The following is a 23,984-nucleotide window of genomic DNA, read 5'->3' on the forward strand; positions in this document are numbered from 1 at the left end:
CTAATGAATCAGAATCCATATTTAACAAGATCCGCAGGTGGCTCATTTGCAAATTAAAGGTTGGGAACAAATGCACAGAGCATTGCACATTGTTGAGTTTGATGTTTTCAATAAACGAAGAAGTGTTTATAATACATTAATCTTGTTGAAGAACATTTCATTTGCATATAAAGTCCTGAAGTCAAGAAATCAGCTAAATGTATTCACATATTACAAACTAACTGGTTCTAGATTCCTTAGATTTATTAAAAGCTTATCTATATTAGGTATTATGAAGTCTAAATACATTTATAGATAGCATAGTTTTTAGCAATTTTGAAAATATCTGCAAAGTTATATTTAATTAGTTTTCATTTTGTCTTAATAGTATGTACTAAGAAATGTTTTCTTTGAAGAACAACAGAAAATATCAATGGATGTTTAAAGATCACAGATTTATATTCAGAAAATTACATTTTATCATTTTTTCAAATTTCAGCAGTTCATGTGGGAATTTTTTTACTTATACTAATTTCTTTCAAACATCTTTTTTTTGTTATTTTAAGTTTTCAGCATTTTTAGAATTTTAACAATTTCTAAACTAGGTATCAATTTAGTTATTTCTAATAACTTGGAGTCAAAATTTAGTATGTGAAAAAAAAGAAAAAACAACAAAATTTAGTATGTGTCAGCTGATTTCTGTCATTTTGGGGATCATTTTAATCAAATTTTATGGGTAAGCTATATCAATCTAGAGTAGAAGCATGGTACATTTAGTAATGCCTTCTGAGAATGCTCACTTCTTTCTTCTACCTTGAAAAGCTCTTCTCTAGCATGCTAAAGTTTTTTGCAAAAATTATTGAGTCATTCACTTATCAAAACTGCTCTTCGTTAGAAACAAAAAAAATCAGTATTTCATAAAATGTCTGTATCATATAATCTTTACAGCAAAGTGTATTAAATGTGACCATTTCAATACTCTTTAAGGATATTTTTATTGTTTTATTTCAATACAGGTTAAATTTAAGTTTTACTCCAACCCTTTCATGTTAGAAGTTTTACAATGAAGTTGTTAAGGAGATATAAGAAAATACACGTCAGATTTTCATGATTCATATTTCAGACACTTCAGAAATGCCTAAAGAATTAAAAATATTCATTTAAACAACATCAGGTAAATTATGAGAAGAAGTACATAAGGAAATGTACTGGATAAAGAAGTTGGAGAAGACAAACCTACCCAATTATTTATAAAATCCTCTAATATGGAGAGAAGTATAGCACCTGTAATTTGGAATACACAGAATTTTATATCGACCCAAAGGAAAAAAAAAATCAAGGAAAGCCCAGAATATACTGAACTTTGGCCAACTATTGTAAAATGGCTCAGGCAGAAGGATCTTCACTTTCACTACAACAAAGAGTTAATTCAATTAAAATTTTGAAAGAAATCCTTAAAGACTAACGAAAATATCTATTAAATATATGTCAGCTTGATTTAGTCAAAACAATTAGATGAAATTATTTAAAATCAGTTTCAGTGAATAAACAGAGAAGCAATACTAGGGGAGTGAAATTAGCTCATAACAACTCAAAGGGTCTTAACTCATTCCTGCAAGTAGAATTCCGAAACTCAAGGATTAAATGAGGGTGAAACACACAGTAATTGTCTTTGCACTGTGAAGTATATATCAATATAAAACATGGTCTCTGTCTTGAAGGAGATAGGAAGACAAGAGTAACATTCTTTAAAAAGCAGAAAATCGAATACAAATTGTGGGGCAGGTTATATGGATAACGGAGGAATTACGAGAAAGGCATGACTAAGGTGGTGCTGGCGAGCTAAAGTACAACGGGGTCGCAGAGTCGGACACGACTGAGCAACTTGGCACACACAAAACGGCGCTCACCGAGGGACGCGGCCAGACTGCAGAGCGGCTGAAGCGCGTCACGAAGGTGGGCAGAGCAGAGCACCTCTTTCTGAGACATAAGAGCAGTGTCACAGCTTTTCCATTGTGGTCTTATTTCTCAAATAACTGGCAACTCTTCTGATGGGAAGAGATTTTACTTCTAACCCATGATGAAGGAAAAGAGTCCCATATTACCTTCCCCTCCATTAACTAATCTTCTCCTGAACTTACATAGGAGTGTGTGTGTGTGTGTGTGTGTGTGTGTGTGTGTGTGTGTGTGTGTGTGTGTGTGTGTGTGTGTGTGTGTGTGTGTGTGTGTGTGTGTGTGTGTGTGTGTCGGGGATATAAAGCACATTATAGGTTATGATAAATGTTTTATTTGGAAAACAAACTTTTATTTTTCATATAAAAATATTAAATGAAAATATGAATTTTTATTTTTGTCTGTATATGGTCAATATATATTGTGTGTCTGTTATATGGTATCAGGAAATTGTCCTATTTAAGAGTTTGGAGTGCAATGAGGAAAGCAAATATAAAAAAAATAAATTGCAAATAATTATAAGTGTATTAAATTTTTTTAGGAGTGTTAAAATATTGGGTAACACTGCCATAGGGGAAAAAAAGATAAAAACATTAGTGTTGGGTAATAAAGATCTTGCTTATGAGGTATGCATAGGCAAAAGAGATTGAAAGTGACCGGGACACTTTTTTTCCTTTCAAGCCAGGACTAAAGCCTCAGGGACTATTAATCAGACAGGTCCTCAGGGGCGCCCTTGTTTTATCTCTTGCTCTTTAGATCAACAAACTATTTAAGACAGCTTGGATACAATTATGAATGAGAGATCTAACCTCAATTTTACCAGTATGCCTCTAGTATCTAGTGTAATTCTTGGTACACAGAAGCAACTCAACATGTATGTCTATGGACTGTATTAAGAAAGAATAAATGTTGCTGGCAAGAATGCAACTGGTATAGTCACTGTATGGCAATTCCTAAAAAATTAAACACAGAATTATCATATAATTCAGGAATTCCACTTCTTTTCTTATGATACATCCAAAAGAAGACTTTGTACAGATATTTGTACACTCATCTTCACAGCAGTATAATTCACGATAAACAAAATGTGGAAGCAGCCCAAGGGTCCATCAATAAATAGATGGATAAACAAAATGTGGTATATACATACTGTGGAATATCGTATTAAGGGAGGAAATTATGACACAAGCTATAACATGGATAAATCTTGACTATACAATACTAAGTGAAATAAGTCAGTCACAAAAGGACAAATATGTGATGATTCTATTTATATGAGGTTCCCAGAGTAGTCAAATTCAAAGGAACAGGAAGTAGAATGGTGGATGCCAGGTGTTAGTGGGTGGGAGGAACAGGAGTTACTGTTTAGTGGATAAAGTGTTTCAGTCTGAGATAATGGAAGGTTTGGAGATGGATGATGTCGATGGTTGCACAGCACTGTGAATGTGCTTAATGTTACTGAACTGTACATTTAAAAATGGTTAAGATGGCCATTTTTATGTTATGCATTTTCTTACCATAATAAAAAAAGGTTTAAAAAAACGAATGAATGATATTTCAGAGATGGAATAAAATTGAGAGTGTCACTGAGACTAACACATGATCAAGAAAAAAGTGCTTGGAAAGGAAGAATACTAAGAGGGATATAGCTTTTTTCACTGATTATATTCCAAAATAATGAGAATAGTCCTATAAGCACTGAACATAGAAGGTAGGAATAAAGTAAAGGAAGGACATTATTCAACCAATAATTTAACGGCCATCAATTTTCCCAACTGGGTAATTTCAGGGACCATTTATTTGTATGCAAGGGATGTAAGCATGTTGGGAATTGCCTATAAAGATACAATGCAGGAACACACATTAGGAGGTGGTCAGAAATTTCCAAGAATGAGATTTCATTTAGTCACTTATTTACTCGGTCATCAACAAATATTGATTTAGGGATTTTTACGTGCCAAGCACTGTTACAGTCACTTCAATATATCAAAGAATACAATACTCAAAGTCGCTGTTGTCAAGGAGCTTACAGTAGTGAGGTGAGGAAAGTAAAGCAATATACACATTTTAAAAAATTGGTGGTGGTGAAGTTTCACAGTGTGTCAGGATGCTGAAAGTACACAGTGCTAAGTTCTCTGGCTTTTCTTTTTGGTTCTTATTTCAAAGACTCAGAGCTGAAGAAACCAGCAACCCAGAAATTCTAACAGAAACAGAGAATAAAGGCCCCAACAAAGGTTACTCTTTATAGCCAAAGAACCAAGTAAGGGGCAAAATAGCAAGACAGAAAAGTTTTAGAAAATAATCACTCTGCTCAAGTTAAACACAACAGAAAACACTGTGGCTCCATGCCCACCTATGTTAGCAAAAGACAAGTGAGGAGCTATATTTCCAATCCAATTTCTAATTGGGTGTGTGCCCAAACACACCACAAGGGTAATTAGAGAAGGGGGAGCAGGATTTTCAACCCCCTTGGCTGGTAACAAGCCTCTTTCCACACAAGTGTCAGTGGAAACTACAGGGGGGAACCAAGACATCCACCCCCCACCCAGCAGTAATGAGGATCTCCCTTGTCTCCCTATAGGGGTTCCATCAGAAAAGAACTTTCACCATTGCCCAGCAGTGATAAGGCCATCCCTACCATAGTATTAGGCAGTGGGCTGGAACTTCCATTCCCTTCCAGGAATAACAAGGAGCCCTTCATTGGGTGTCAAAGGAGGTCAAGTGGGGAAACTGGATTCTACCTCCACCTGGCAATAAGGAGATGGCAATCTCCTCTCCATTGCTGGAGTGGTGTCCAGAAAAGCCAGCTAAAGTGAAAGGTTGAATAAGATCCAGTGTCATTAATCAAAACCACTCATCCTACCAAGAACTAGAAAAATCTCAACTAAGAAAAGAAAATCAATGGATGCTGACACCAAAATATTTAACAGAGATGTTAGAATAATCTGACAAGATATTAACACATCTATGAAAAAAATGCTTCAATAAGCAATTATACACATATTTGAAACAAAGGAATAAACAGAAGACCAGAGCAAAGATAAAAAATCTCAGCAAAGAAATGGAAGTTTAAAGAACAAAATGGAAATTTTAGAAATTAATAAAATAAAAATCTTGATAAGTGGATTCTGCAGCACAGAGGAGGGGTCAAAGGAATCAGTGAACTTGAAGATACAACAACAGAAATTGGCCAATCTGAAGAACAGGAAAAAAAACAAAATGAAAACAAAAATGAACAGAACCTCTGGGAGTTGTGGGATGAATAACAAAAGATCTTACACTTGTGTCATCAGAGTCTCAGAAGACGAGAAAGTAGGCAGGTCTGTAAAAGTACTTAGAAAACTAGTCAAAAAATTCTGAAATGTGGCAAGATCAATAAACCTAAAGATTCAAGAAGATGAACAAACACCAAATAGAATAAACCCAAAGAAATTCATGCCAAGGCACATCATTAAACCAAGAAAACTAAAAAAAAACTTTGCAAGCAGTCAAGAAAAAACATCTTGTGTAAAGGGAAAAAAATACTCAGAATGATAGTGAATGTCTCCTCAGAAAACATGAAACCTAAAGGAAGCAGTATGGTATTTTTCAGATGCCTAAACAAACAAGAAAACCAGAAAACTTGCAATATAGACTAAGTCCAGCAAAAATATTTTTTAGGAATAAAGGGAAAATGAGGACATTCTCTGATGAAGAAAAAGAGAATTTGTTGGTAGCAGACCTTCCTTTAATAAATAGTTAAAGGAAAGTCTCTAAATAGAAAGCAAACAACAAAACAAGGAATTAAACAATATCAGGAAGAAAGAAGATCATCATGTAAAAATATGGGTAAATACAATAGAATTTTTTTCTCACCTTAAGTTTTCTTAATTATACTTCATGGTTTAAGAAAGCATTATAACCCTGTCTGATGTGCTTCTAAAATAGCAGAAGAGGAAATAATTAAAACAATTATATAATAAACCAAGAGACTAAATAGCTATCACCAACATAAAATAGGCTGTAATATGATATTTTATGCCTGCCTTATGGAAACCACAAAGCAGAAATTTTCAGGAGATACATGAAAGAGAAAGAGAAGGAAATCAAAGCACCACTACGGAAAAATCATCCATTCACTGAGTGCCAAAGAATTGATGCTTTTGAACTGTGGTGCTGGAGAAGACTCTTGAGAGTCCCTTGGACAGTAAGGAGATCAAACCAGTCAATTCTAAAGGAAATCAACCCTGAATATTCATTGCAAGGACTGATGCTGAAGCTGAAGCTCCAATACTTTGGCCATCTGACTCACTGGAAAAGACCCTGAAGCCGGGAAAGATTGATGGCAGGAGAAGGGGATGACAGAACATGAGATGGCTGGATGGCATCACTGACTCAATGGACATGAGCTTGAGCATACTCTGGGAGATGGTGAAGGACAGGGAAGTCTGGCATGCTGCAGTCCATGAGGTCACAAAGAGCTGGACACAACTGAGCAACAGCATTAACAAATGAAGTCAATAAGAGAGGAAGCAAGGAACAAAGGAAATATAAAACTGTCAGAAAACAATAAGATGACATTAGTAAATCCATACCTATTCAATAACTACTTTAAATATAAATGGATTACATTCTCCAAGAAAGACCTCAAGTGACTGAACAGATAAAAAGCCAATACCCAACTAGTTGCTGCCTATGAGACACACATAGGCTCAAAATGAAGGAATGGAAAAAGGTACTCCATGCAAATAGAAGCCAAAGAGAACAAGGGCAGCCACACTTTTATCAGACAAAATGGAGGATAAGTCAAAAATAGTAACAAGAAATGAAAAAGGTTATTATATAATAATAAAGGGATCAACTCATCAACAGGATACAATAATTAAAATTTTTTATGACCCCAGTACGTAGTGCCTAAATATATTAAGCAAATACAACAGATCTGAATGGAGAAATAGACAACAATACAATAATAGTAGGGGACTTCAATACTCTACTTTCAACAATGGATACACTATCTAGACAGAAAATCAATGAGGAAACATTGGACATGGCTATATTTCAGACCACTAGGGCCTAATCAAATAATTCCAACCAACAGCAGCACTATATACAGTCTTCTCAAACACATGGAACATTTCTTCAGGGTACATCAAGTTAGGTTACAAAACAAGTCTTAACAAATTTAGAAAGACTGAAATCATACCAAGGACTTTTTCCAACCACAAAGTTATATGACAATAGAAATTAGTAAGGAGAAAAACTGGAAAAATTCACAAAAATGTGGAAATTAACACATTCCTGAGTAACCAGTGGGTCAAAAAGAAATTTAAAAAGGAATTTCAAAAAAATCTGGAAACAAGTGAATATGTAAAGAATATATCAAAACTTATGGAATGCAGTAACAGCAATTCTAAGAAGGAAGTTCATAGCATTAAACACAGCAAAACAAAACTCAAGATACCTAACTTTACAGTTTAAGCAACTAGAGTAAGAATACTGAATTAGTAATCAAAATCTTGCCAACAAAGAAAAATCTAGGACTTGATGACTTTACTGGTGAGTTCTACCAGACACTTTAATAAGAATCAATGTCAATTCTTCTTAAACTCTTACAAAAAATAAAAGAGGGAGTACTCTCAAACTCATTTTACGAGGCCAGCTATAGAGCAGTTATGCTGACACCACAGCCAAAAGCAAAAATCAATGGGACTACCTCAAACTAGAAAGCTTCTGTACAGCAAAGGAAACCATAAACAAAATTAAAAAGCAACATATGGGATGGGAGAAAATATTTGCAAATAAAATATCTGACAGGGTGTGAAAATTAATAAAAGCCTTACTAAAATGGAGTTGGGAGGCCAGACTGGGGAAACACAACACAGACCTCTCTACATCAATTACAGAAAGAACTGTCAATTATAGACCCCAAGAGAGGAAGCATCAATTACAGGCCCCAACAGGAGAGACAGTACATCACATTTCCTACAAAAAATCAACTACCCCAGGAACTCAGCCAATGAGAAACCATCATCACCCTGAACTCTCACTTTTCTCCAATGAACTTTCACTCAAAACAATCTTTCTTAATTTTCTCATTTTTCTCTATAAAATAATGTTCCTCTACTTTGTTTGTTAGACTTGCCTATGGATTTTGCTATGACTTGCTTGCCCCATTGCATTCGCTGGTATTCCCAGATAAAGCCATTATTTTTTTTTTTTTTCTGGAAAAATAACTGACTTTTATTTTTAAGGTCAACAAGTTAATAGAGACAAATAATCCCATCCAAAAAGGGGCAGGGAAGCTAAAGAGACATTTTTCTAAAAAAAGATATACAGATAGCCAACATGAAAAGGTGTTCAACATCACCAACTATCAGGGAAATGTAAATCAAACCACAGTGAAACATTATCTCACACCTGTCAGAATGGTTGTCATCTAAATGATAAGAAATAAAAAGTGTTGGCAAAGATGTGGCAAAAAGGAAACCCTTTTGCAATACTGGTGGAAATGTAAATTAGGGCAGCTACTACAGTAAACAGTATGGAGAGTCTTCAAAAAATTAAAAACAGAACTACCATATGATCCAGCAATACTACTTCTGGGCATTTATCAGAATGAAACAAAAACACTGATGTGTGCACTCTCATATTCATTGCAGCATTATTTAAAGTAGCCAAGACACAGAAGCAAACTAAGTGCCCACCGATGGATGAATTAATAAAGAAAATGTGTGTGTGTGTGTGTGTGTGTGTGTGTATAACAGAATATTTTTCAGCTATAAAAAGTAAAAGAAATTTTGCCATTCGTGACATATGAATTGGACCTTGAGCACATTACACTAACTGAAATAAATCAGACAGAGAAAGACAAATACGGTAAAATCTCACTTATAGTTGGAATCTAAAACAACAACAAACTCAACTCATGGATATAAAGAATATTGGTGGTTCTAAGAGATGGGGGTGCAGGGTATATTAAAGGAGGGAAGATGATCAAAAGGTACAAACTTCCAGTTATATAATAAACAAACACTGGGGATGTAATATAAAACACTGGTGTCTACAGTAAATAATACCATACTGTATATTTCAAAGTTAATAACAGAATAGATCTTGTAAGTCCTCATCACACACACACACAAAAATTGTGACTGTATGGTGATGGAAGTGAACTAAACTTACTAAGGTGAATATTTCACAACATATACAAATACTGAATTGTTATGTTGTGCACCTGAAACTAACATAATGTTACACATCAATCATATTTCATTTAAAAAAAAACAAAAAAAGGAAAAGCAAACAGAAAACTCAGGCAAAGGTAATATAAAAAATGAGAAAAGATACAATGACCAGTATTTTTCATGTATACAGATTAACAATAGTTAAAATGGAATTAATTTATAAAAATAAATGTACACCATGATCGGGGATGTATATATCCCAGGAATATAAAGTTGATTTAATATTTCAAAATCAACCAATTTAATTCACCATAGTAACAGGCTAACTAAGGGAAAAAAACACATGCTTGTATCAATCAATGCAAAAAACATATTTGACAAAATTCAATATCCATTCATAAAACCCTTAGAAATGCAGACATAGAGGAGAGTTTCTATAATATAAAAAGCTTGATAAAGAGTATCTATAAAAATCCTACAGCTAATATTAAACTTAAAGGTGAAAGACTTAATGCTTTCCCCCTATGATAGGAAAGAAAACCAGGATGTCTGTTCTCACCACTCTTCTACAACAAAGTGCTACAAGTTCTAGTCAGTGAAATAAGAAAAGAAAAAGCACCCAGATCAGAAAGGGCAAAAGAAAATTGTTCTTATTTGCAGCTGCATAATGGTCAGCAAAGAAAATCCCAAGGAATCTTAAAAACAAAAAAAACCCAAACAAACCCAAAAAGCCCTCCTAGAAGATATTAGTGAGATGTGCTGTGCCATGCTTAGCCGCTCAGTCCTGTCTGACTCTTCGCAACCCCATGGACTGTAGCCCGCCAGGCTACAGGTAAGAATTCTTACGGGGATTCTCCAGGTAAGAATCCTGGAGTGGGTTGCTGTGCCCTCCTCCAGGGGATCTTCCCAACCCAGAGATTGAACCCAGATCTCCCGAGTCGCAGGCAGATTCTTCACCATCTGAGCCATCAGGGAAGCCCGTAAGTGAGATAGGTCTATGTAAACAAGTTTTCCAAATCCCTATCACCTCTTTGAAGATACATTAGTAACCATACTGTCTGGGGTCTTGTGTTCCAATGCTTTTTTTAGTGCCATAAAACTCAAATATACTAAGTGCTACATAACGTTTTGGTATTGACATCAAAGTAAATTTTTCTATTTATCATATTCCAAATCTTACTCATTTTTAGAAAGATAAACCTACAGAAATTTGATGATGATATATTTCTTAAGAAAAGAGCTACTTAAAAAATAGAACAGCATAAAATATACTCAAATTTTAAGTCTCCTTGTCTCTTAATACTGTATTTTAAATAGTCCTTTTTATAAAAGACACTGTCAGATTCCTTCTTTTCTTTACTTGTTTTGGCCTAAAACCACTTTTCAAGAGAGGTCTGGATTTCCTGGCTAAAACAGGACCTTTTTCCTTCCTTCCACTCTTTCTCTCCCCCTATACTTACTGAGATCATGTGATGCCTCTAAATCCTGAAAAAGGTTCACTCACAGAACAAGCCAAAGACCAGTCAGTAAGACTCCATTGATCAGGCAATGAGTCCTCCTCACCTCTTTATTTCTCTATCCTCATCTCCACCCATTCCACCTGCTTGCTCATTCTGCTCTGGCCATGCTGTCTTCTTATGTTTAATTTGAACTTAAAAGGCATATTTTTGACTGTAGGGATTTTGCACTGGTTGAGCTGTCTTCTTGGATCATGTGTTTCCCATTTAACTGTATGGTTAATCCCCTTTACCTTCTTCAATATTTTGCTTATGTGGACTACCCTATTTAAAATAAAACTACTCCAGTCCTCTTGCCTGGAAAATCCCATGGACGGAGGAGCCTGGTAGGCTGCAGTCCATGGGGTTGCTAGGAGTCAGACACAACTGAGTGACTTCACTTTCACTTTTCACTTTCATGCACTGGAGAAGGAAATGGCAACCCACTCTGGTATTCTTGCCTGGAGAATCCCAGGGACTGGGGAGCCTGGTGGACTGCTGTCTATGTATATGGGGTTGCACAGAGTGGGACATGACTGAAGCGACTTAGCAGCAGCATCTTACACTTTTGACCCATTCTCCTTATTCTCCTCTATTTGTAAGCACTTATCAGCTTCCAACATACCATATCATTTAAAAAAGTACATAGTTACTGTTTGCCCTCCACTCCAGTAAGAATTTTTATTGGTTTGTTTAGGACTGCATCCCAAGAGCATTAAATAATGCCTAGTACATAAATATTTATTGAATGGAATAAATGATGAATAGATATAATAGGCATATCAACAATTATCATAACTAATTTCAATTAACTTCAACAAAACACTGAAAAATGAACTACTCATTTAAATGCTTTGCCAGACAAATTTCAACTAATTATTCCAAACTAATAGGTCCTCCTAAAAAGTCATGTTTTTTCACTTAAATCTGCGTAAGGTGCTCCTCTTTGTGCACTCTCCATGTACCTGTGTTTATTTTCATCTTCTGGCCTTTGCCCATATACTGCAAAAAACTATTTTTTTTATCTTTTTTCAAGACCAAAACATGAGCTCCTTGACAGCAGAGTCATTCTTGTTTGCTGTTCCCTCACTGGCATATAGCTCACATCACATAACACATTAACAGGTACTCAATAAATGTTCTTTGTGTGAACAAAACATTAAAAAATATCTACTAAACTGAATTAATAATGAATCATAGGAATTTACCTCTTACTTGTTTCCTTAGTTTTTCAATTTCTTCTTTTAAGCTTTTTATTTCTAAATCTTTGCTTGCTGTTAGTGGACCATCAGCAGTTGAATACTGCAGAGCCTGGACAGTCTGCGTTGACTCTTTAAAAAAAAGAAAGAAAAAAATTAAAAAAAGAAAAAAAAAAGAAAGAATGAATGAGAAATATACCCACATTCTAAAATTGAAAAACTAATGCCAATATATTTCTTTCTAGGGAAATCCTTATTTAATTCAACTGATCAAAGCATCTACCCACTGACAAAAAAAGCATGTAAGCAGATTAAAATTAAGTCACAAAAATCCACTAGAGTTATAATGTCACTAAAATTATAATATACGTAGGAAACTATCTACCTTCTAATATGTGCAGTCTTCAGTTTTAAATACTGTTGGTACACTCTGCCAGTGAGTCAACTATTCAGTTCCCTTTCATCCTAGCATAAGTTATCATCAAAATGTGTGTCAGATGATATATGAAAAACTGAGTCTGGTGTATGAAGTGCAGTGAAGTGAAGCTGCTCAGTCCTGTCTGACTCTCTGCAACCCCATGGACTATAGCCCACCAGGCTCCTCCATCCATGGGATTTTCCAGGCAAAAGTACTGTAGTGGGTTGCCATTTCCTTCTCCACTGGGTATGAAGAGAGGTTTAAAGAAGTTAATACAAAATACGTAGAAGTGCTGGCCTTCCAAATTTCATGTATGAAAATGGAGATCCACCTACAGATGACTTGGCTCATCAACTTAGCTAAAATAGGGATAATTCTTTTAACTTGTTGTTCTAATTGAAAGATAAAGGGTATTAAACAAGCATTAAATCTAGGGAGGCATATTTCCAGACACCATTAAAAGAGGTGGAAAAAAAGAAATGGTCCTAAAATAGTTATTCTGCCAGCTTATGGAAAGATCCCAAACAGTAAATTTCTACCTCACCATAATTTTTTGTTAGCACAAATCATTACTGATTGCTTCAGATTACTAATCTTATGCATACATTGCTTTATGTAACATATTACTTATATACATATATTATTTATTTATATATATTTAAAACTCCAAGGGACTGCGACCTTCAGAAGACGGAGATTTTCTAATTTATATTCATCATCTGTATAGAGAACAGTATCATTATATTCATATGCATGGTGGTCAATATTTGTTAATTTGAATTACAGGTGTAAGATATACCATATGGTGCATTCAGTCATGACCTTTCACATCCAGAATTTTTTACACATTTCTTTTTCTTTGGGTTCAAAAACATGTTAAAAATTGGTACATTCTGTATATTATTTTTAAAAAACATCTTTTCATTTTTTAAAGACATCTAAGTTGAGAGTAGAAAATGGGGAGGCATAAAAATATCCACTGGACGTTAGTCGCTTTTTTCCTTCTACACCCCCCACATTGCAGGGTATGGATGTGCAGGAGCCTTGTTCCTCTTTGCCACCTCTGTCCTTCCTGTAAATCCCAGATCTTCTAAAATGCCCATTTCCTGCTTATCATAGTTACCCACTGTCCTTCTTCATTACAACTCTTTTTATTATTATCCTTAGTGACTTTAACAACAAAAGAGACAACCTATCCAGCTGGCTTCACAGGCACACAAATCTACTATGCAGCCACTGTTAGGGCTGTTTACCCAGCAGCTATTCCTCTCTCCAGGTGTTTTAATTAGCAGTCAGGACTTTGAAACAACTATTATCAATACATTAAAGAAAACAAACGAAAAGTAAACAAACAATGGGGACTTTCAATGGAGAACTGAAAACTAAGAATAAAGCAAATGGATATTCCTGAACTGAAAGAGACAATATCTGAAATTAAGATTCGTTGAATGGACTTAATATCAGAACAGATACAGCAGATGACAAGACAAATGAAGCTACAGGCAAGTCAGTAGAGAATTAAGCACAAAAAAAGCCTAAGAATGGAAGAAATAAGAATGAGAATAAAAGGAATAAGGGACACAGTCTAAGATATATGTAACTGGAGTCCTAGAAGGAGAGGAGATTGTGAATGGGGCAAAAGAAATATTCAGAGATTATGAACACAATTTTCTAAAATTGATAAAAGATATCAATCAAGTATTCAGAAGCTCAGTGAATCCCAAACAGGATTTACATTAATACAAAGAAACTGTACCAGGTAGATCATAGCCATCCTGCTTGAAATTGAAGTTAAGGAGAAATACTTAAAAACAGCTGGAGTATATTTAAGAAACCAAGACTAACAGCTGACTTCTCAGATATACTGGAAACCAGAAAACAATGCCATGTAATCTGTAGAGCACTGAAAGAAAACACCTTCCAAGCTAGAATTCTAAACCAGCAAATACTCTTCAAAAACGAAGGCAAGATAAAGGCATCTCAGACAAACAAAATCTGAGCGATTTAGTCACAACACATGTAATCATAAGAAACACTAAAGTAAAATTTTCAGACTAAAGAAAAAAGGTTCTGGATGGATACATGGATCACTAGGAGAAAATAAAGAATACAAAAAGAGTAAATATGTGGGTAAATAAAAAGATATTTTAAAAATAAATGAGTAATAAATATATAAAGCAAGAATAAAAATATTGAAAGGTTTACAACACAGAAACAGGTAAACTATAAAACAACAACATAAAGGACTGTTATCAGGGTGTGATATTGTTTGTGAAGTGATAAAATAAAACTTATTTAAAAGACATGTAAAGACCTAATGGAAAAAAAGGGGGCAAGAACATTCACAAGATTGAATATTCAAATAGACAGTAAATATATGAAAAGATACTCAACTTTATTATCTACAAGGAAAATACAAATTTAAAATCATAACAAAATTCCAATATACAGATACCAGAATGGTTAAAATTTTGAAGAGTTGATAATATCAAGTTCTGATGGGAATATACAGCAAGTGAAACTCATACATTATTAGTGAAACTATTGATGCAATTAATTACTTTTGAAAACTCTTTGCAATATTTTCTAAAGCAGAAAATACACTATCCCAGGACCCAGAAATCCTACTGCTAGGTAGATGTCCAACAGAAATAAGTACATATGACCATCAAAAGAAATACATAACAACATTCACAGAAACCATGTTTATAATAGTCAATATCTGGAAAAAACTCAAATGTTCAACAACAACAGCTTGGATGAAATGGTCTGAATATCTGTGTCCCCCCCAAAAATTCCTATGTTGAAATCCTACTGAAAAATGATGCAATAAGGAGGTGGGGCTTTGGGAGGTGTTTAAGTTATAGTTATAACAGTGGAGCCCTCAAGAATGGGATTAGAGCCTTATAAAAAGAACCCAGGGATCCCTAGCCATTTCCATCAGGTGAGGACACAGCAAGAAGGCACTGGCTATAAATCCTCACGTGACCATGCTGGCACTTTATTCTTGGACTTCCAGCCTCCAGACCTCGGAGAAATAAATTTCTGTTGTTTATAAGCCATCCAATCGGTTTTATTTTTTAATAAAAGCCAGAAAAATGCAGACATTGGATAATTTGTTTTAGTATTTATGTATAATGTAATACTATACTAAGCAGCAGCTTTAAAAAGGACAAATTACTGATACACACACAGCATGGAAAACTGTGTTATCAAAAAAATAGACACAAATGACAACATACTGTATGAACATGCACACTGTATGAATGCAGATGCTGTATGGCTTCAAGAAAAGGTAAAATTAATGCTGAAAAATTCAGAGTACTGTTTCCTTCAGAGTTGCAGGTTACAAACTGGGAAGAGAGCATGATGGAACTTTACGCTACGCTAGAAAAGTTCTACATACTGATTGGGGTGGAGGTTACATAAAAGTACACTAATATAAACATTTATAGGGAGTACACTTTAGAATACTTATACAGTTTATGCATATCACCGTTTAAAAGTCAAAACTGAGTGAGATCAGTACCACGTCCCTGTGAGTCATTCCTTTTTCCTCTCCACTTCAATTTACAATTAACTGGATATCCATAACTGAACAAAAGTGCTTCTGCACTGCACCCACATCTGAAAGTGGGTCGACTGGACCTTGGGGGAGGCTACAGATCCAAGGTACTGGCAGCAGTGACCTCTCTAGCAGAGGAGGTAGAAAGTGAAAGTGATGCGTGAGAGCAGTGGCCTGTGATGCGGGCTACAGCTGGAGGATTTCTGAAGAAGACGGGGAGGGTAAGGAACGAAAGAAGGCAGGCAAAGAGAAATGAAGGAATGCATTTCCTGCTGTCTGTCCACAAATCTCTGGGTTCTTCCACCAAAAAGGCCCAGGTGCCAAGCATACACTTCCTAGACTCTGCCAACAGCTTTTATAATGCACACACTCCAAACTTCAGTGGTGAGTCAGCTCTGGGAAGAGAAACCCAAAATTTGTGCTATAGCGCCACCTTTTGGAAAGCAAAAGAAAGGCTTCTGATTGCCGATCTGCTGAATTAAGGGTCAAAGTAAAACCTTACCTATGTAAGAAAGGTGTTTGCTACTTCAATGTTATGGCAGAGACACATTTCATGAAATACTATAAAAACCCACGTAATACAGTATTCAAAAAAGAAGATGACAATTTTCTAGGTGACCGTCTCAAAGATACAGAATATTGCAATATAACTGATAAAGAATTCAAAATAATTATGAAGAAATTCAACAAGCTACAAGAAAACACAGAAAGGCAACTCAGTGAAGTCAGGAATAAAATTAGTGAATAGAAGGAATTCTTACAGAGAGAGACTGATATTACAAAAAAGAACAAAACAAGAATTCTGGAGCTGAAGAACTCAGTAAGTGAGAGGAATGCTGCATTAGAAAGCACTGGGAGTGGAACAGATCAGATGGAAGAAAGAATAAGCCATGTGGAGGACAGGAGTTGAGAAATGATTTGGGTGTAAGGAGAGTGAGAACTAGATTTTTTTTTTTTTAAAGTGAAGAAACCCGACAAGGGTTATCAGACTCCATTTAAAAAGTATAAGATCCAGAAGGAGAAGAGAGGGAGACAGGGGCAGAGAGTTTATTTGATGAAATAATAGCTGAGAACTTCCAAAACCTGGAGAAAGAACTGGACATACAATTCTATGAAGCTAATAGAACACTTTGCTGTCCCAATGCAAAAAGATCTTTTCCAACACATTTTAGAATGAAAACTGTCAAAAGTCAATACTAAAGAAAGAATTTTAAAGGCAGTCAGGGAAAAAAAGAAAGTATCTTACAAAAGAATCCCCATTAGGCTATAAGCAGATTTCTCAGCAGAAACTCTACAGGCCAGGAGAGAGCAGAATAACATACTCAAAAGTATTAAAAGATAAAAGCTCCTAGTCAAGAATACTCTATCTGGAAAAGTTATTCTTCAGATATGAAAGATAAATAAAGGTTTTCCAAGACAAATAAAAGCTGAGAGTTCACCACCACTAGAAATGCTGAAAGGAGCTCTTCAAGCTGAAACAAAAAAGATGAAAGTACACAAGACTCTGATCAAGGTAACAAATACAGTCAGAATTAGAAAGTTGTAACTGTATTTTAGAATAGTGTATTAAACAATCATAGCATAAATGCTAAAGGAAAAGAGCATTAAAAATTACTATAGCTACTACCATTTGGTAGCAAATTCACAGCATAAAAAGTGATCACTTGTGACATCAAAAATATAATAGGAGATATAAATGGATGAAATCTCTATAGGTGAGTGAAGATGGGTTGCTATCAGCAGAAAAAGGACTAGTTTATCAATTAGATATTTTATGTAAACGCCATGGTAAAGACAAAGCAAAAATTTAGAGGAGAGATATGACATAAAAAGGGGGAACAATGAGCAAATCACCACTGTAAATCATCAACTTACAAAGGTAGACAAGAAGGAAAAACCCAATGGAGATACAAAATAACCAGAAGGTGAAAGATCAATAGTACTAGTAAGTCCTTACATACCAATAATCACCCTAAATGGATTGAATTTACCAAACAAAAGGCACAGAGTGGATGACTGGAAAAAAATGCCAAGTTCCAACGATATGCTGCCTACAAGACTCATTTCAGCTCTAGCAACACAATAAGCTCAAAGTGAAGGGATGGAAGATAATATTTCAGAGAGCAAAACAAAGTGAGTATAGCCATACTTATATCAGACAAAATATACTTCAGCCAAAACTGTAACAAAGAGACAAAGAAGATCATTATAATGATAAAGGGATCAACACATTAAGAAGATAAAACAACTGTAAATATACAGGCTCCAAACACCAGAGCACCAAAATATATTAAATACTAACAAACCCTAGGAGAGAAACAGACAACAGAATAATAGTAGGGGACTTCAGTATGCCATTCTTAGCAATGATAAATTGTACAAACAGAAAATCAACAAGGAAACGTTGGAAATGAACCATCTTAGAAAAATAGATTTAACAAGCATATATAGAACATTCCTTACAACAGCAGCAGAATATACATTCTTCTCAAGTGCAGACAGAACATTCTCCAGAACAGATTATATGACAGGACAAAAAAACATATCTTTACAAATGTAAGAAGACTGTAATCACACCAATTATCTTTGCTGGTCACAATGGTATGAAAATAGAAATTAATAAAAACAGGAAAGTGAGAAGATCCAGAAACATGTGGAAACTAAACAACATACTTCTGAACAATCAATGGGTGAAAGAAGAAATCAAAAGAGAAAAAAAATCTCAGAACTAATGAAATTGGAAATATGACATATCAAATTTGTGGGATGCAGCAAAGCAGTTCTGAGAGGAAAGTTTATGACAAAAAAATGTATATATTAAAAAACTAGAAATATCTCAAATAACCTAACTTTACATCTCAAGGAATTAAAAGAAGAATAAGTTAAGCCCTTGGATGGTATCACTGATTTGATGGACATGAGTTTGAGCAAGCTCCGGGAGTTGGTGATGGACACAAAAGCCTGGCGTGCTGCAGTCCACAGGATCACAACGAGTTGGACACGACTGAACTGAACTGAACTGAAAGTTAGCAGAAGGAAGGAAATACAAAGTTCAGAACTGAAATGAACGAAATAGACAAGAAAAACTACAGGAAGGATCAATAAAATTAAAAACTGGTTGTTTGAAAAGACAAACAAAAGTGACAAAACTTTCATCCAGACTAAGAAAAAAGAGAAGATTCAAATAGAATTAGAAATGAAAGGGGAGACATTAGATACACAGAATGCTACAGAAATACAGAGGCTCATAAGAGACTACCATGAATAACAGTATGCCAAGAAATTACATAACCTAGAAGAAGTGAACAAATTTCTAGAAACAAAACTGACCAAGACTCAATCAATGAAAACCAGAAAATCTGAACAGACCAATAATGAGTAAAGAGATTGAATCAATAAATCAGAAACCTCCCAAAAAGAAAATCTCAGGACCAGATGGCTTCATTGATGAATTTTGCCAGTCATTTTAAGAAGAATTAACATCAATTCTCCTCTTTTACAAAATACTGAGGAGGAGGGAAGACCTCCAAACTCATTCTACAAAGCCAGCATTACCTTGATACCAAAATCAGATAAGGAGACCACAAGAAAACCATAGTTGTCCCTTGAGCAACACCACTTTGTACTGCACAGGTCCATTTATACATGAATTTTTTCAGTAAACATGTACTACATGATCCCCAGTTGGTTGAATTTGCAGATGCAGAGGCATGCTTACAGAGGAACAATTGTAAAGTTATACACAGGTTTTTGACTGCACAGGTCTTGTGCCACACACCCCTGTGTTGTTCAAGGGCCAACTGTATTAACCAATATCTCTGATGAATATAGATGTAAAATTTTTCAGTAAAATATTAGCAAAGCAAATTCAAGAATACATTAAAAGGATTATACACCATGATCAAATGAGATTTTTTCCTGGCATGCAAGAATGGCTCAACACACACAAAACAATAAATGCAATGCACTGCATCAATAAATTGAAGGATAAAAATCACATGATCACTTCAATAGATGCAGAAAAAAGCATTTTAAAAAATACAGCATCCTTTCATGATGAAACCCTTAAAAGGTTGGGTATAGAAGGAACATAAAAGGCCATATACAACAAACAGTAAAGGCCATATACAACAAACCCACAGATAATATACTCAATGGAGAAAAACTGAAAGATTTTCCTCTAAGATCCAGAACAAGAAAAGGATGGCCATTCTTATTACTCTTATTCAATATACAGTACTAAAATTCCTAGCTAGAACAATTAAGCAAGGGAAAAAAAAAGGCATTGAAATTGTAAAGAAGTAAAACTGTCAGTATTTGCCAATGATGTGATTTTGTAGGTATAAATCTCAAAGAGGCAACCAAAAAAATGTTGGAACTAATCAACTACTTTGGTAAAGTGTAGGATACAAAATTAACATTTAGGAATTAGCTGATTTCCTTTACACTAATATGAATATGTGAAAAAGAAATAAAGAAAACTAACCCATCCACAATAGCATCAAAAGCAAGAAACTACTCAGGAATAAACTTAACCACGGAAGTTATGTATGCACAATAAAGATATGTACTATAAAAATGACAAGACTTTGCTAAAAGAAACTGAAGAAGACACAAACAGAAAGACATTCCATGTTCATGGGTCAGAAGAATTAATACTGGTAAAATATACATACTATCAAAACCATCTACAGAATCAACACAATATGCATCAAAATACCAAAGACATTCTTCATAAAATAGAAGAAACAATCCTAAATGTTTGTGGAACCATGAAAAACACTGAATATCGAAAGCAATTTTGAGAAAAAAGAACAAACCTGGAAATATCCCGATTACAAACTATATTACAAAGCCATAATGTTAAAAATAGTAGTGTACTGGAACAGACAGACAGAGAGAGCAATGGAATAGAGAGCCCAGAGTTAAATCCCAGTGCATACAGTCAACTGATACTTGCCAAAGGAGTCAAGACCCTAATGCGGAAAAGACAGGCTCCTCAACAAATGGTGCTGGGAAAACCAGAGAAACATATGCAGAACACTGGAACTGGACTTCTGACTCATACTACTCACAAAAATTAACTCAAAACATTTCAAAGACTTCCGTAAGACCCAATACAATATGCTTTGTAGATGAAAATGTAGTAAAAAAAAAAAAAAGCTCCTTAACACTGGCCTTGGCAATGATTTTTTTGGATATGATGTCAAAAAAACAATGAAAGAAAAAAAATCAGTAGACTACATCAAACTCAAGAGCATCTGTATAGCAAAACAAACAAAAAAAAAAAACAAAGAAAAAAAACACAGAATGGCAGAAAATTTTTGCAACTCTACATTGGATAAGGAGTTCCTATCCAAAATATATATAGAACTCATACAACTTAATAACAAAGAAGCAAGCAATCTGACTTCTAAAAGGGCAGAAAAACTAAACAGACATTTCTGCAAAGAGAACACTATAAATGAGTAACAAGGCACATGAAAAGATGCCTAACATCACTGATCAACCGAGAAATGCAAATCAAAACCATAATAAGATATCACCTTATACCTGTTAGAATATCTAAGAAGACAAGAGACAACATGGGTGGGCAAGGATGTGGTGAAAAGGGAACCCTTATTGACTATGGAAAATTATGTGGAGGGTCCTCAAAAATTCAAAAATAAATCTACCATATGATACAGTATTCTGCTTCGAAGGGTATATACCTAAAGAAAATGAAAACAGATGTTTGAAAGGTCTGAGTTCAGGACAAATCAGCAAATGAGAATGGAAACAGTTGGTTTATGAAGAAAAAGAAAACCAGGATATAAAGTGTTCCAGAAGCCAAAAAAAAGTGCTTTCAGGAGAGGCATATGATCAACTGGGTCAGATTCTAATAGGCTAAAAGATGAAGACCGGGAAATAATCATTGGATTTTGCAACACAGGCTAGAGAAATGAACTCAGGAAAAAAAGTAGGATTGCTGGGCAGCATCAAGATCTTAGTAAATTTGAGATTACTCTTCAAGAATTTCAAGTGGGATTAGCTGGCATGTTGTGTGTTTTCAGTAAGCAACTTTCAGCCACACAGTTAAATGCAAAGTATTTAAACATGGTTGGGGTTCTGCCAAAGGAGTGTGACTAACAGAAAGAGGAGCAATAGATTTAAGAGTGTATGAAAGGGTATAATTAAGACTGACCAAGAATGAAACCTGAGGGTATAAGGGGAATAGGAAAAGGGTGATAGAATTATAGGTAATGGTGGAATTGAAGGACATCACAGTTAAGACACCAGAGAGAGTTAACTAGAAAATTACAAGCACAAATATACAAAAGGCTTGCTTGAAATTGAGATTAATAAAGAATTTTAGACACTGTAATCTCAAGACATATCATACTACCACCAGGAGTGGTAGAGGTACGGTGCAGAACAAGCTCACTGAAAGGGAAGAATCAACAAGGAAGTCAGGATATTAAAGGTTCACTAATGCGCATTTTAAAATCACCAAACACTACAACAGGCGTGACACTGTAGAGAATGACAGTTTGCGAGCAGCTAGAACTTCTAAGGCCTGAGGAAACATGGTAGGGAGCCTTATATAAAGTGTTAACTCCGGATGAGAAGGGCTCCGTTTTCATTAGTAGTATTGAATACTACTTTCCTCTCCCTAGAGGAATTTATTCCCACAGATTTATATACATAAATACACACTTGTGGGAAACAAATGCTACTTTGTTGTTTACTGTTACTTTTTTGAGTTTACGTAAATGGTATGAGCTTCCCTGGTGGCTCAGACGGTAAAGAATCTGCCGGCAATGAGGAAGACCTGGGTTCGATCCCTGGGTCGGGAAGATCCCCTGGAGGAGGGCATGGCAACCCACTCCAGTATTCTTGCCTGGAGAATCCCATGGACAGAGGAGCCTGGTGGGCTACAGTCCGTGGGGTCACAAAGAGTCGGACACGACTGAGCGACTAAGCACAGCACAGCATTATGCTGTATTTATACTGTATTCTGCAAAAATTTCTTTTTTCCATTTAATAAAAAAAGTTCTTTTCAAGATAAAACAACCACTTACAATAAACAGTTTCTATCCTATGAGTCCAATACAAAAAAGGAAAATATTATCTTTAAATTATATTTACCTTGAAGCTTTCTACTAAGTTCAAGTTTTTCCTGCTCAAGGCGCTTAATTCTTCTTTCATAAGCTTCAGTTGCCAAGTTGTTATCTAGAGTCCTCTGCACATTAACATCGAGATCCAATGGCGTGGGACCAGCTGTAACTCTCAAACAGCTCCGATCAGAAAGAACACTGAAAAAAAGAAAAGGCGGGGGGAATGTGGGTTTACACTGAAATAATAAGTCTGAAGAGAAAAGATAACCTTTTGAAACTGTTCATTTAAAACATGGATTTGAACATCTAGTTACAGCTAGCCATCTGGAGTGATTACAAAATACTTTTTTTCCCCCCAAAATCACCATAAACAACCTTTTGGAAGCAGGGGCTCTGCCATATGGCTTTCAGGATCTTAGATCCCCAACCAGGGATCAAATCTGGGCTACTTGCAGCAGGAGCACCAAGTCCTAATCACTGGTCCACCAGAGAATTCCTTAGAAGCATTTTTGAAAATAAAAACTTAAGTAGTCCCAATTATCTTGAATTTATTCTAGTAACCATAAATTATAAAATGAAGCTTGCTGAAGGGTTACTGGTAGCTTAAAATAATGTGACCACCTAAGTGAAACAGCAATCAAAAGCAGCAACCATGGTCCTCTACGGAATTATAAAATGTTTTCATAAGTTACTTATATGAAATACTTATAAAATGCTTCATAAGCAAAGATACACTGCTCAACACAAGGAATATAGCCAATATTTTATAATTACTATAAATAGAGTATAACTTTAACTATTGTGAATTAGTATATTGTATGTCTGTAACTTGTATTCAACTATATACTTTGATTAAAAATTTTTAAGTGAAAAGTGTTGGACATTCAGCAGTGAGCAAAACAGACAAAATGTGCCCATATAGAGGTTTTATTCCAGTGGCAGAGACAAAAATTAACAAAAAAGGAAAATACTCAGTACATGGCAGTGTTAACAGGCTAAGAAGAAAACAAAAAACAGGAAAGGAAGGAAACTTCATTTCCCCTTTCTGCCTTTTGAAATGAATTATTGAGGGGGAGTAAATTAAAATATAGATAAAGGGGTCAGGAAAGTC

General features: G+C 35.1%; 1 protein-coding gene across 10 annotated transcripts in view; it reads right to left on the reverse strand.

Moving 5' to 3' along the window:
- The window catches only part of CDC42BPA (CDC42 binding protein kinase alpha), a 292,676-nt gene that overhangs the window by 103,152 nt on the left and 165,540 nt on the right, over positions 1–23,984 (reverse strand). For all 10 annotated transcript variants that reach the window (XM_065935568.1, XM_065935565.1, XM_065935563.1 and 7 more), the window contains exons 10-11: positions 22,905–23,071; positions 11,803–11,925 (exon numbers count right to left, since the gene is read on the reverse strand). In XM_065935568.1, the coding sequence (XP_065791640.1) occupies positions 11,803–11,925; positions 22,905–23,071 (290 nt within the window). The remainder of the gene's footprint in view (positions 1–11,802; positions 11,926–22,904; positions 23,072–23,984) is intronic.

This window comes from Muntiacus reevesi, chromosome 5, assembly GCF_963930625.1.
Source record: "Muntiacus reevesi chromosome 5, mMunRee1.1, whole genome shotgun sequence".
In the NCBI taxonomy this organism is placed as follows: Eukaryota; Metazoa; Chordata; class Mammalia; order Artiodactyla; family Cervidae; genus Muntiacus; species Muntiacus reevesi.